This window comes from Sus scrofa, chromosome 2 (assembly GCF_000003025.6).
Source record: "Sus scrofa isolate TJ Tabasco breed Duroc chromosome 2, Sscrofa11.1, whole genome shotgun sequence".
In the NCBI taxonomy this organism is placed as follows: Eukaryota; Metazoa; Chordata; class Mammalia; order Artiodactyla; family Suidae; genus Sus; species Sus scrofa.
This window is the reverse complement of record NC_010444.4, coordinates 10,007,393-10,019,794: the sequence shown is the minus strand read 5'-3', so window position 1 is coordinate 10,019,794 and position 12,402 is coordinate 10,007,393. Positions and strand designations below refer to the sequence as shown.

At 58.3% G+C, this 12,402-nt stretch overlaps 2 protein-coding genes across 6 annotated transcripts in view; one reads left to right on the top strand and one right to left on the bottom strand.

Annotated features, from left to right (window-relative positions):
• LRRC10B (leucine rich repeat containing 10B) lies at nt 222–3,600 on the top strand. Its single transcript, XM_013994237.2, is given in 2 exon segments — nt 222–2,383; nt 2,386–3,600. Coding segments are annotated over 2 exon segments (876 nt in total). The 5' UTR covers nt 222–1,554; the 3' UTR covers nt 2,433–3,600.
• SYT7 (synaptotagmin 7) overlaps nt 7,082–12,402 on the bottom strand; it is a 64,752-nt gene continuing 59,431 nt past the window's right edge. For all 5 annotated transcript variants that reach the window (XM_021082928.1, XM_021082927.1, XM_021082926.1 and 2 more), the window contains one exon: nt 7,082–10,564. In XM_021082928.1, coding sequence (XP_020938587.1) covers nt 10,460–10,564 — 105 coding nt within the window. In that variant the 3' untranslated portion in view covers nt 7,082–10,459. The remainder of the gene's footprint in view (nt 10,565–12,402) is intronic.

The window sequence follows — 12,402 nt, the reverse complement described above, 5'->3', positions numbered from 1 at the left end:
CATGGTCCCACCAGCTGGGGTTCAAGGGGAGGTGGGAAGGCAGGATGGTGGAAGCATGGAGCCTGCAGACCTGACTCCCTGGCTGGATCCTCTACTCATTGTGTGACCTTAAGCAAGTTGCCTAATCCCTCTGGGGTCACTTTCCTTCCTCATCTTTCATATGGCATTAATAACGCCTTTGTCATGAATTAGAGGCTCTGCTGTGAGAAAATTCACGGTCACAGGTAGAGTCATGCTTGTTTCCATTTATTGGCGTGATACCTGGTTCAGAGCACCAGCTGGAGAATCAGACTGCCTGGTTTCCAATCCCAGCCACTAGCCCGTGGGGTGACCTTGGGCAAGTCACTCCGCTATGTCAAACCTCTCAGAGCCTCAGTTTCTCCATCTTTAAAATTGGAGCCTCAGTCTACCCACTTCATAGGCTGTGGCAAGGAGTCAATGCAAAGCTTTCAGCACAGTGCTGGGCACATGGCAGGATGGCAATAAACCAGAGGGAGTGTTTTTGTCAGCAGCTCTGGCAGGGGAGTTCTGAGGGTCCTCAAGCGGAGAAGGAGGGGGCCAAAAGGCTGTTGGGGAACATGTGCAAGAGGAAGAATTATGAAAGAGAGGGGTCACCGTCAGTGGCGTTCAAAGGCACTCAGGCGCTCCAGTCTCCCACCGCAGCGACACACAGACCTCGAGCTTTGTGGGGCATGGCAGGAGAGCCGGGTGAGAGTGCACTAACCCGGAACCTGCTGTGCACTGAGGGTGTCCGGGGCGGGGAGGGGCGCGGCAGAGCCAAACCCGGTCTCCGCAGATCCTCTCTTGTGACCCATAAAGGAACACTTCTGAGTTACTATCCTAAACTGAGCGCGGCGGGAAGCCTGGGCGCACGACGCTGGGCACAAACGGCCGGCAATGACCACGCCTCTCAGTCCCTCCACCAGAGCCACTGTCCAGAGTCCTGGGTCGCGGGCCGGCGTTTCTTTGGTCCTCAGTTCCTTCTTAGACTTGCAGCTCTGGACCCACACAACCGTACACCGAAGAGCTTGCTGCGGCTGGAAGTGTAGACAGCGTCGGTCGTCGGGTCTGTGTTGACACCGCGCCAGGTTTGCAGGGAGGGATCTTAGGTTTCCCTGGCGAGCGCGGGCTCTGGGGCTGGTCGGTTGCGAACGCGGGACAAGGGAACTGGGCGCAGGGACCCTGCTCTGGAGGCACCTTGGCTCCGCCCCGCCCCGCCTTCCCGCCACCTCATTGGCAGCCGCCCGCGCGTCGGGGGTTGCCAGGGCGACGGGTCTCCAAGCTGCGAGTCAGCGCTAACCCAAGCCAGTCGGCCTCCGGCGGAGGGAGAGGGGGAAGCTCGAGGGCGGGCGGCCGGGAGCGGAGAGCGGCGGCGGCGGGGCCCCGGGCGGGCGCCTCCTCCCGGCCCGGAACGGCCCCCCTCCCGGCGCAGGGGCAGGCCGGGGCGGGGGGCCCCGGCGCCCGCGCGGCCTCGGTCCCGTCGAGGAGGCCGGGGAGCCGCCAGGGCGGGGCGATGCCGGGCGGCGGCGGCGGCCCCAGCCGGGGCCCGTGACCATGGGCATTGCCGAGTCCACGCCGGACGAGCTGCCGTCGGACGCGGAGGAGCAGCTGCGCAACGGCGAGCAACAGTTGGAGCTGAGCGGGAGGCGGCTGAGGCGGCTGCCTAGTGCTGTGTGCGCTTTGAGCCGCCTGCAGAAACTGTACGTGAGCGGCACCGGGCTGCGCGAGCTGCCCGAGGAGATCGAGGAGCTGCGCGAGCTGCGCATCCTGGCGCTCGACTTCAACAAACTCGAGCGTCTGCCCGACGGCCTGTGTCGCCTGCCGCGCCTCACGCGCCTCTACCTGGGCGGCAACCGGCTGCTGGCGCTGCCCGCCGACTTCGCGCAGCTGCAAAGCCTGCGCTGCCTCTGGATCGAGGGCAACTTCCTGAGGCGATTCCCGCGGCCGCTGCTGCGCCTGGTGGCGCTGCAGTCGCTGCAAATGGGCGACAACCGGTTGCGCGCGCTGCCCGCGGAGCTGCCGCGCATGACTGGCTTGCGCGGCCTCTGGCTCTACGGTAACCGCTTCGAGGAGTTCCCGCCCGCCTTGCTACGCATGGGCCGCCTGCACATCCTCGACCTGGACCGTAACCGCCTGGGCGGCTTCCCGGACCTGCATCCTCTGCGCGCCCTGCGCGTCTTCTCCTACGATCACAACCCGGTCACTGGGCCCCCGCGCGTCGCCGACACCGTCTTCCTTGTGGGCGAGGGCGCTGTCGAGCGCATGGCCGAGCGCGACGAGCCCACGCCCCGGCCGCCGCCACGGCGCCCCGTGCGGACCTTTGAGGATGAGGAGGAAGAAGACCTGCTCATAGGGGGCGGTGGCTCTCGGGCTCTGGGCCCCCCCCGGGCAGCCTCCACGCCCTGGAAGCAGCTCCAGGACTGGGCACCTGAGCCTGTGCTCCGGGGGTGATGGGCTTTGGCCACTCTGGGAGGAGGGGCTCAGGGAAGGTTTGTGGGAACTCTGGGCCCCTACTAGGGCCAGAGGAGGGGTCACTTTGGTCGAGCTGCCGGGGCCAGGCAGCCCTGGGGGCCATCTTCAGACATTCCAGGGTAGCCAGAAGACTGCCTCCTGGCTGGTCTCTGGGTGGCCGGCGGGCCAAGAAGTCCCAGCCCCGTCCAGTTCCTGTGGCTGAGTCTGGTCCCTCATGGGGTCACTCACTGCACAATCAAGGTACCAGCTTCCTCCTGGGACCAGGGTCACCAGTGACCATGGAATCATCACCCTGGCTGTCTGGATGCCCAGGGCGCCCACCAACCTCCCTCCTTCTGGAGTTTGGATCTTCGGGGTCCACCCTTTCCGGTGCTGGAGCCACTACCTCCGGGGTGGACCACATGCCGGTGTGAGGCAGAACTGCCCCCAGAGGAAGGCCTGGCCCCGGGGCAGGGGCTTGGAGTTAGGGCTGCTGCGCAGGACAGACAGGTGTGCGGAACTGGGATGGGGCCCCTAACACCGTAGCCGCCCTTGCCCTTCCACCGGGGCTCATGGTACATACCTCCCTCCCCAAGCCCCCTCAATTTTGTGTGGGGAAGAGGAGACTCCGAAGGCAAGGTCTCTACCCCCGCCTTTTATTCTCTTCTCCCAGCTTGTACCTGGAATCTTGCTGGGAGCTCTCCCTCCCTTCCCCACAGCACGAACCTTCCAGCTGTCAAGTTTGAAAAGAAGCCACTGTGCCTCCAGGGCCTCCTGCACCGGAGAGAGAGGCTCTCTGCTCTGGGAGGCTGCTCCAGCGTCTCCCTCCCCGCCTGCATTCTCCATTCCCTTAAATGGGCACCATCAGGGTGGCTGGCACAGCATGGGGCATGGGACGAGCACTGTGTGTCTCCACTCCGTCACCAGGGACAGCCTTCCGGGGGTGAGGAGTGGGGGCCTCGCTCTGCAATTCCCAGGGCCAGATCTTTCCCATCCAAGCAATAATGGAAGGAGGGCCCAGGGCCAGGGACACTCAGGGACACTGTCGGGGCAGGGGCCCCCACATGGTAGTGTTTTCTTTAGGAAGAAGAAGAAGAAAAAAAAAAAAAAACTGGCTGTAAACATAAATTATATTTCTTGGAGAAAGAATGTGCGTTTCCCACATGCCTGTTTATTTATAAGCCCTGGGAGAACTGGGTCCCAGAGCTGTGGGGACCGTGGGCTCCCTCTGGCACTGCCCTCAGTCCATGTGCCCCAGCTCTGCGTCAGAGTGACCCTGGCCAACTGTTGTGTCCCGTCTGGGGAACGAGGGCTTGTCTTCAGTCACAAATGGCTTCGGGGCTCAAGACTGCTGTCTCCTCTGGCTGGATCTTTCTGCAGGCCCGTCACCCTACCCCTCTACCCCCAGGCCTCCTTGCTTGGTCTCTTCCAGCTTCATTCTCAGATTCTCGAACTCTTAGTATGTTTTTGAAGCTCAAGCTGGGCTGACGTCTATCTCTTCTTTCGCTGGAACTGATCCACCCTCCTCCCCATCTGTGACTCTCTTCTTCCCTCTATCCATTTCCCTGCCTCCGTTGTTTTTTTTTTGTTTGTTTGTTTTTTGCCTTTTCTAGGGCTGCTCCCGTGGCTTATGGAGGTTCCCAGGCTAGGGGTCGAATCGGAGCCGTAGCCGCCGCCCTATGCCAGAGCCACAGCAACGTGGGATCCGAGCAGCGTCTGCAACCTACACCACAGGTCACGGCAATGCCAGGTCCTTAACCCACTGAGCAAGGCTAGGGATCGAACCCGCAACCTCATGGTTCCTAGTCGGATTCGTTAACCACTGCGCCACAACGGGAACTTCTCCCTGGCTCCTTTCTTTTTTTTTCTTTCTCTGTCTCTCCTTTTTTTTTTTTTTTTTTTCCTTAACTCAGTCATTACTTTCTTCCCTCATTATTCAGAAGAAAAAAAAATTTAGGCGTTACCTTCATGGCTTCTCGCTTGGGACCCTCCATATGCCTCTGGTGCGGCCCTAAAAGACAAAAAGACCAAAAAAAAAAAAAGTTTAAAAATTGAAAATGGTAAAACCTCAAGCCTAGAGGCCCGTCTTCTCCCATGGGAAGTTGCTGCCGGGCCACTATCACCATGGCAACAGGGCTGATGTCATACGAAGCCCAAAGGTCAGGCCTGGCCCAGCAGCTCTCTGGCCTCTGTGCTGTGCCCGGGGGTGGGGGAGGCTGGGGATGGATCTGGAGGCGTCAGCTTGCAAGAGTGACGGGCTCCAATGGGCACAAAGAGCTCGAAGGGTGGGGAAGATTGAAGGCTGACTTCTCAAGGAACAAGAGGAGTCTGAGGCTTGGCTACAGACCTTGTCCCTCCCAGCGTGGGTCGAGCCCTGGGTTAGGGGGCCTAACACCTATTTATGGGCAAGTCATTTACTTCCCTGGGTCTGTTCCTTGCCCTTTCGCAACCTCTGCTCTTGTCACCTCACCGTCCCCACAGCCTGCCTTGCCTTCTCTGGTCCCCTGTCTCCTTTGGCCTCTGCCCTGAGTGCCTGGCACACTTAACCCTTCCCTGTTCCCCTTTGGCCCACCCGCCCCTGACTGTCCCCCACCCCCGGAACCATTGATGTGGCTGGTGATCAGGACTGGGTGTGGATGGAATAAGTGGGAATTGTAGCCCGTCTTCCTCCTGGAACATTTTGGCAGCCAGAACTCCAGGCTGCAGGGCTTCAGAAAACAGGAGAACAGGGCTGTTCGGGAGCTGGCGGCCTTGCCCAGGAGCACCTCACTTGCTCCCACTGCCACCACATGGGCTTGCTTGGCCATCTGCCCCCAAACTTCCTCCCCCCATTTTTTTAGGGCTGCACCGTGGCATATGGAAGTTCCCAGACTAGGGGTCCAATCGGAGCTGTAGCTTCTGGCCTGATCTGAGCCATACCTGTGAGCTGCACTGCAGCTCATGGCCATGCCAGATCCTTAACTCACTGAGCCAGGCCAGGGATCGAACCCGATTCCTCATGGATACTAGTCAGGTTCACGACCGCTGCACCGCAGGAACTCCCCAAAGCTTCCTTAAGACACTCAGCACTCTTGTTCTGAGGATGGACATTTATTAGCACACCCAGGTGTGCCACACAGAACATGGATTTGGACAGGGATCCCTGCCCAGCGGGGCTCACAATCTAAATGAGACACAACGCATACACGCAAGACAGAGACACAGGGAGCAGGGCATCCATCTCCCAGGGACACAGGTGGTCAGGGGAGCCACAGGCTGGGACGTACAGTGCATTCAAGCATTGCCCTTCTGGTGGTCTTTGCGGAGGAAGGAGAGGAGAGCAGGACATGGCCCGAGATGGCCTTCCAGAAAGCAGTGGAATGCAGGAGGGACTTATAGGAGAGCCAGAATACCAGAGGGCAGTGGTCCCAGGCACAGGGAGGGATGGGTGGGTCTCCACAGCCGTGGGTGAAGACAGACCCCACGGAGAAAGGCAACAAAGTCCAAAGTGAGGCCTTGAGCCCACGGCCAGGCCCAGCTGTCCTGCTTTCAAGCCTAGTTTTTCCAGAGTGAGCCTGAACAGAAGTCCTGGCAAGGAGTGCTCTTGAGGCTACTTACCTGACCCTGGGGCGCCCTCCAATCTCTAAGACAGAGATCAGAACCTTTAAACCAAGCAGTCAGAAATTAATGGGGCTTTAAGGGAGAGGGCGGGCAGCTTCAAGTGGGCGTACTTGGTGCAGTGCGGGAAGCGGCTGCTGGCCCCAGGTGCTGGGGAGCAGGAGGTGCTGGGGGCAGGGGCATTCACTCTGGAGCGTGGGCAGGGCGGGTGGCAGGTGGATGCAGGACCACAGACTCCTGTCCTGTGTGCCTATTACAGATGTAGCCCCTCATGCTGAAGCAGCCAGAGATGGGCCAGGCCTGGGCCTCCCCTAGGCTGTGTGGGAGGGAAGGGGAAGGGTTGGGATGGTTGTTGCTCTTTTGCCGGTGGAGGGAAGGGAGACCAGGAGGGAGGAAACAGCTCGCCTCGGGGCCACTGTGTCCAGAGAAGAAAGACACTGGGGCCCAGCTTCCCAGGCTCTCAGGCTGGGACTGGCGATGGGCTCTTTTGAGTTGGAGAGACTTTTCCAGTCCTAAAGGATGAAACCAGAACAGGATGGAGAGAAGCCACAGGTCCAGCCAACAGGCCCAGAATTCCGCAGGGAACAGAAGGAAGAGGAGATGCTGGCCTGAAAGCACAGGGGTCCCATGAGTTCAGGGGATGCCGGGGAAGGCGGAGGGTCCTCTTTTGATTGGTCTGAATTGCCTTGGAGGGGAATGAGGTTCCCCAGGGAACTGAGGGAGGGGAGGTCAGGCTGGGTGAGCTAGAGGGGCACCCCTCAAGCCCCAAGGAGACTCCATTCCCAATAAGACTTGCTTCAGCTTGATCCAGGGGGTGCGGCCTCTCCTCTGCTTTCAGGGTAGCTGGCAGTCATATTCTCAACCTGAGGTTGGGCTGGAAGGGCCTCGTCGCCGGTGAAGCCAAATCCCAAAGGTGACAGGTGAGGGGAGACTCAGCCCCCCCCGCCCCCCACTTCCCACCCCCTCATCCCACTGCCTCTCCCCTGGGGGGTAAGGGAGAGCTAGGACCCACGGAGGAACACAGCCAAGGCCCTACTTTTTCACGATCCTTTATTAATTAGAACGGGCCTTGCCACAAAAAGCGGGGCCCATTCCCACAAAAATATGATTTTGCAAAGAGGAAATCTTGCTGGCTTAGAGGGTGCGTGTAGTGGAAAATTTTTGTATGGTTTTTTTTCCCTTTTTTTTTTCTTCAGTTTGTCTTCATTACTCTTTGCTGCAATTCTTTTTTTTTTTTTTTTTTTTTTGGTGATGGTGGGTTTTTGTTTTTTATAAAACACTTGCGCTCAAGGACTCAAAACACAATACAAACAGTGACCACCAATCCCCACCCCTGGGGCCCCAGCGGGACTGGGGACTCTGAGGGCCCCCCTTGGCTTTTTTTTTTTTTTGTGTGTGTGGCTGTTTTCCTTGTCCCTTCCCTGGCGTCTGGCGCCGGTGGGCAGGTGCGGGGTCCTGGGGCAGGTGGAATTTGTACAGCAGTTACAAGAGGAGATGTCACAAGAAAGGATACCTGAACAAGATGACGACTAAGTCTAGGGTGCCCACAAAGATGGCAGATGGCGCTCATGAAGGGACCGGGGACACAGTGGAGAAGAGATAGATGGGCCCAGGCTGGCCTCGGCTATCCCTGGAGGCCCTGTGAGGGGAGGGGCAGGTGGGCCTTGCTCTCAGGCTGCGGTAATAATACTTTGCTCACCGGTAGCACCTTCAGAATCCTGCCTCGACCCCCAGGTGACGGCGGCCTTACAACCTCCCCTATGAGGTAGGTGAAGTATTATTACCATCTTTTTACAGATGGGGAAACTGAGGCCCCAGGAGTGTGGGTGATTTGTCCAAGGTCCTAGGATGGTGACAGGGCTCCAGTGCCCTCCCCCCACCCTCAAATTCCCCATTTCCGTGTTTTCCTTTGGCCTTAGACGCCCCCCTCCCCGCCCCCGCCCCCGCCCCCGCCCCATACCACCAGCCTCCTTCCTTGCCAGCCCACCCAGCCCTTGGTCCACCACTCGCCACCCCTACCCCGCGTCCCGGAGCTCAGGCTGCGAGTCAGGTGTTGGAGAACCCGAGGCCGGATTCATAGATGGGCCTGGGTAGGGTCGGATTTGGAGCAGGCACTGCTTGGAGAGGCTCTCAGTTTATGATTGGCTAAGAGCTTCGTGGGCGGGGCTCGGAAAACTTGGATGCAGTTGCCCCACCCATTCAATGCAAGTCGGTTCTATCCCGGAAGGTGCGGCCGCATGCCCAGGCGCCTGGGGCGGGGCTCGATCCGTCACCAGCCTCCGGGTGGAGCGGCACAGGATTCGAGGGCGGAATGCAGGATGGCAGATTCCCTCCGCTTCTCAAAGCTTCCAACAGCACCCTTTCTTCGCTTCCACACACTAAGCAGTCACTGCCCTCCCATCCCCGTTGGGAGCTGGTTCCCCAGCCTGCCAGATAATGACCGTGCTGTTCGTTGGGGCAGACCCCGATTTTAAGCAAAGCGACCATATAGAAAAATGGGGATTTACAAGAATGTGGGTGACTATTTGCTTTACGTTAGCACTCTTCACTCTGCAAAATGACTCACCTACTTTGTATATTCCTCCAGATCCTTGGGGTAGGGGGTAGGGGTGAGGGTGTGAGATTCTATGTCAGAAACTTTTGATACGGGCAAAAATGTGAGCGTCTTACTGCACAGAGCAGAATGCTCAGCTCAGCGGAAGCCTACCAAAGGGAAAGGGCTCCAAATGGCTTAAGCTTTTGCCGTGTCCCCTAAGTGGGGACCCTTTCCAGAGTCTCTTTATCGGGGTGTCAGGCCCATCGGGAATGGAACTGTGGTTCCGGATCTGGTCCACAGACTGTAGTGTCCGGACGCCACCTGGCGGTGCGTGCCGGGAATGTCAGGCCCAGGCTTGGGGACCCCTGGATTCGAGACGGTCGCCAGCTGTCTTGTATCAATACAAGTACCCGCGTGGGGATGATGGGGCTTAAGCAGGGATCATCCCCAAATCGTCTGTCTCCAAGGGGATGCCAGTTCTAGTCTCTGTAGCAGCTGAGGCAGAGAAACCGCAGCTTCTTCGTGTGGGGCAACCTCAGGACTCATGGAATTCTGGAATCTTCCTTGGCTTCCTCCTCTACCTGAACTGAGGGGGCAGAAGGAGCTGCTCTAAGGGACCAGGAGCGGGGCGGGGGGATCAGAGGACAGCCCCAGAAGAGGTCAAGTGATGGAAGATCAGAGACCATGATGGGATGAGGGGAAGGTCAAGGAACGAGGGGAAGGAGGGGTGTGGGATGTGTGGGGTGGGGAGGGAGGGGTGGTCTGTCCAGACACGGAGAGAGGAGGAAGGGGAGGGAGCTGGAAAGGATGGAGAAGGTTGCCAGCGTGGCTGGGATCCGGATGTGTGGGAAGGTTGAGGGGATTAGGAAAGAGAGCTAGGGGGGCTTGGGACCCCTGAGACGGAAGGGAGCAGGGGAGTCCTTGGTGGAATCTGATACACAAAGTAGGTGCCTAAATGGTGCGAAACAATGTTCAAGAGATGAAATTGCTGGGGAAGGAGCTCGTGGGGAGCTCTCAGCACAGAGAGGGATGCTGGTGGCGGGGTGGGGACAGAAGGAGGCAGCCCAGTTCTCAGCCCGCCTCCAGGGTCGAGCCTACCTTTCCTCCATCCCGGCCCCGCTCAGCCCTCAGCTGCCTCTCCTCTCCACCTGCTGGCTTTGTGTATTGACTTCCCAGCCTCCAGCCGGACCTCACCTCAGAAACCCTGCCCTCTCTGCATCCTTCTCAGCACTGCCGGCCCAGGGAAACAGGGAGCGAGTACCCTCACCCCCACACACGCACGCACGCACACGTATACACACACACTGTGGACACAACACAAGTACACAGGGCTGCGGCTCCAAGACCCTGGAGCGGGCTATATACTATCCTCGGCATTCAGGGCCCAGCCGGCCCCTGAAACTGCCCTGGAACGGGCCTCTCTTGGCCAAGCCGGGGCCAAACGCCTCGACCTCCCCCCTCCTGGGCCCACCCTGGGGCTGGGGAGGGGGCGGCCTTTCTCCACTCCAGGCACTGCCTTAAAGAAAACGGGGGACGGTGCCCACCTGGCGGGCCTCTGGAGGGATCTGCCCGTCTGCCTGTCTGGCTCTCGTGCTTCCCGCCCCCCACTTCTTTAGCATCGGTGGGTCAGGAAGGAAAGGGGCAAAGCAGGAAAATGGCTCCCAGAGCCCCTCCCCCAGGGCTGGGCCGGTGGGGGATGGGGCTGGTTCTCCCTAGCCATGGGGCCCGACTGGTTCCTGGGTCCCCTCCCTGGCTGAGCCCTCAGGATCCTCCCCTGACCCATGGCAGGGGGGCCAGGCCGGGCGTTGTGCATAAAGTGGTGAGGGCATGATGGGGACCCGGGCCCTTGGCCCCTTGGGCCTCCCTTGGCCCCACTCAGGCCTTCAGCTGGTGCCACTGGGCCACAGGCTGCCGGGGACGGGCTATCATGTCCTTCCAGTGTTTCACCTCCCCGGGCCCACTCTTCCAGGACAGGTAGATCTGGGGAGAAAGGGAAGAGGACAGCATTAGTGGCACTCGCTGAGGCATGGCCTCTTGCCCTCACCGCTTGGTGACACTGCATTTCCCCAGTGGTGCCCCAGCCTGGGATCATGGGGACCAGGGGCGCGGAGGGGGGGACTCTGCCTGCAGCGACAACCTACCCCACAAGGCCCCTCCTATGTCTCCTACCAGCCTGACCTCTTTTCCTTGTTGGGCCTCTGCTCGGGAGTCTAGGCACGGCTGGTCCCTCCAGATGAGACTCCCGATGTATTTTGTGCTGGGGGATTTTTTTTTTTTTTTGGCTGTTCCCAGGCCAGGGATCAGATCCGAGCCGTCGTTGTGATCTATGATGCAGCTGTGGCCACGCCAGATCTGGATCCCTAACCCACTGTGCCTGGCTGGGGATCGAACCTGTGTCCCAGCGTCCCGAGTTGCCACCGATCTGTTGCACCACAGCGGGAACTCCTGTGCTGGGGGGGCTGATGGGATGGAGGCAGGTCTCTCCCATGCCCTTCCCTGCCCCACCTGTTGGCCACCGTCTATCTCCCCCTTACTGACAATCGATCCCACCTCCTGGGCACTTAGTCCTGAGCACTGAGCTAGGGACTTTACCTAGATCATCAAATCCTTAGCTGTGAGGCAGGTATGTTATTATCCCCATTTGACAGATGGAGAAACTAAGGTGCAGAGGTTAAGAGACTGACCCACAGTCACAGAACTTATGAGCGGTGTAGAGGGATTTAAATCGAGGTCTTTTGGGCTCTGTACCATTGGCTCAATCCTACCTGCCTCTGTGTTAGGGGTCTCACACAGGGGGCTGTGGGCATGATCCCCCAGCTGACCCCAGCCTTGTGGGGTCATACAGCTAAGCCAAAAGCCCTCAGCTACCCAGTCCAAAGTGAGAACAAATCCACCTTCCCCTTGGTTTAGTCAACAGAAGGTAGGGCTTTTTCTTTCATTCTTTTTTTTTGTCTTTTTGTCTTTTTAGGGCCACACTCATGACACGTGGAGGTTCTCAGCCTAGGGGTCCAATCGGAGCTGTAGCCGCCAGCCTACGCCACAGCCACAGCAACGCCAGATCCAAGCCGTGTCTGTGACCTACAGCACAGCTCATGGCAATGCCAGATCCTTAACCCATTGAGTGAGGCCAGGGATTGAACCCACATCCGCGTGGATACTAGTTGGGTGCATTTCTGCTGAGCTACAACAGGAACTCCCATAGTAGGGCTTTTTCTAAAGGAGCTATAAGTGGTATCCAAAGAACATCCAGCTTCAAAAGGCTAGGCATCCATCCTTCCCCTCCACCTGCCCTGATCACTGGATTACAGCCTGTTCCTAGTCAAACCTCGATGCCAGAATGGACACACATGCCCTTGCTAGGAACTTTTCCAAAGTAACTTTCATTATAATAGTAGCTAACATATATGTTCCAAGTACTGGGCTAAGCGTCTCTCCCGGGTTATCTTATTTACTCCTCCCAGCACACTGTGAGGTTAGGATTGTCTTACTCTCATTTCAAGAGGAGGAAATGAAGCTCTTAAAGGTTATGATTGTTAAGAGGTGGAACTGGGACCTGGATCCAGGCAGCATGACTCTCAAGCCCACACTTTCAATGCTAAGCCATGAACAAACACAAGAATAGACATTTCAAAGCAGAAAAGCGAATGGATTTAGGTCACAAAATCACATCCTGGGAAAACTCAAGGCCAGGCAGGGATTTTTGGTTAATATATGATGAAAAGAGATCACTTTCTATAAGGAGAATGCCCACGTGTCTCAGGCAATTCTTATACCAGCCTGTGAAGTGCTGTAGGGTTGGTATTAGTAGCTCTATTTTA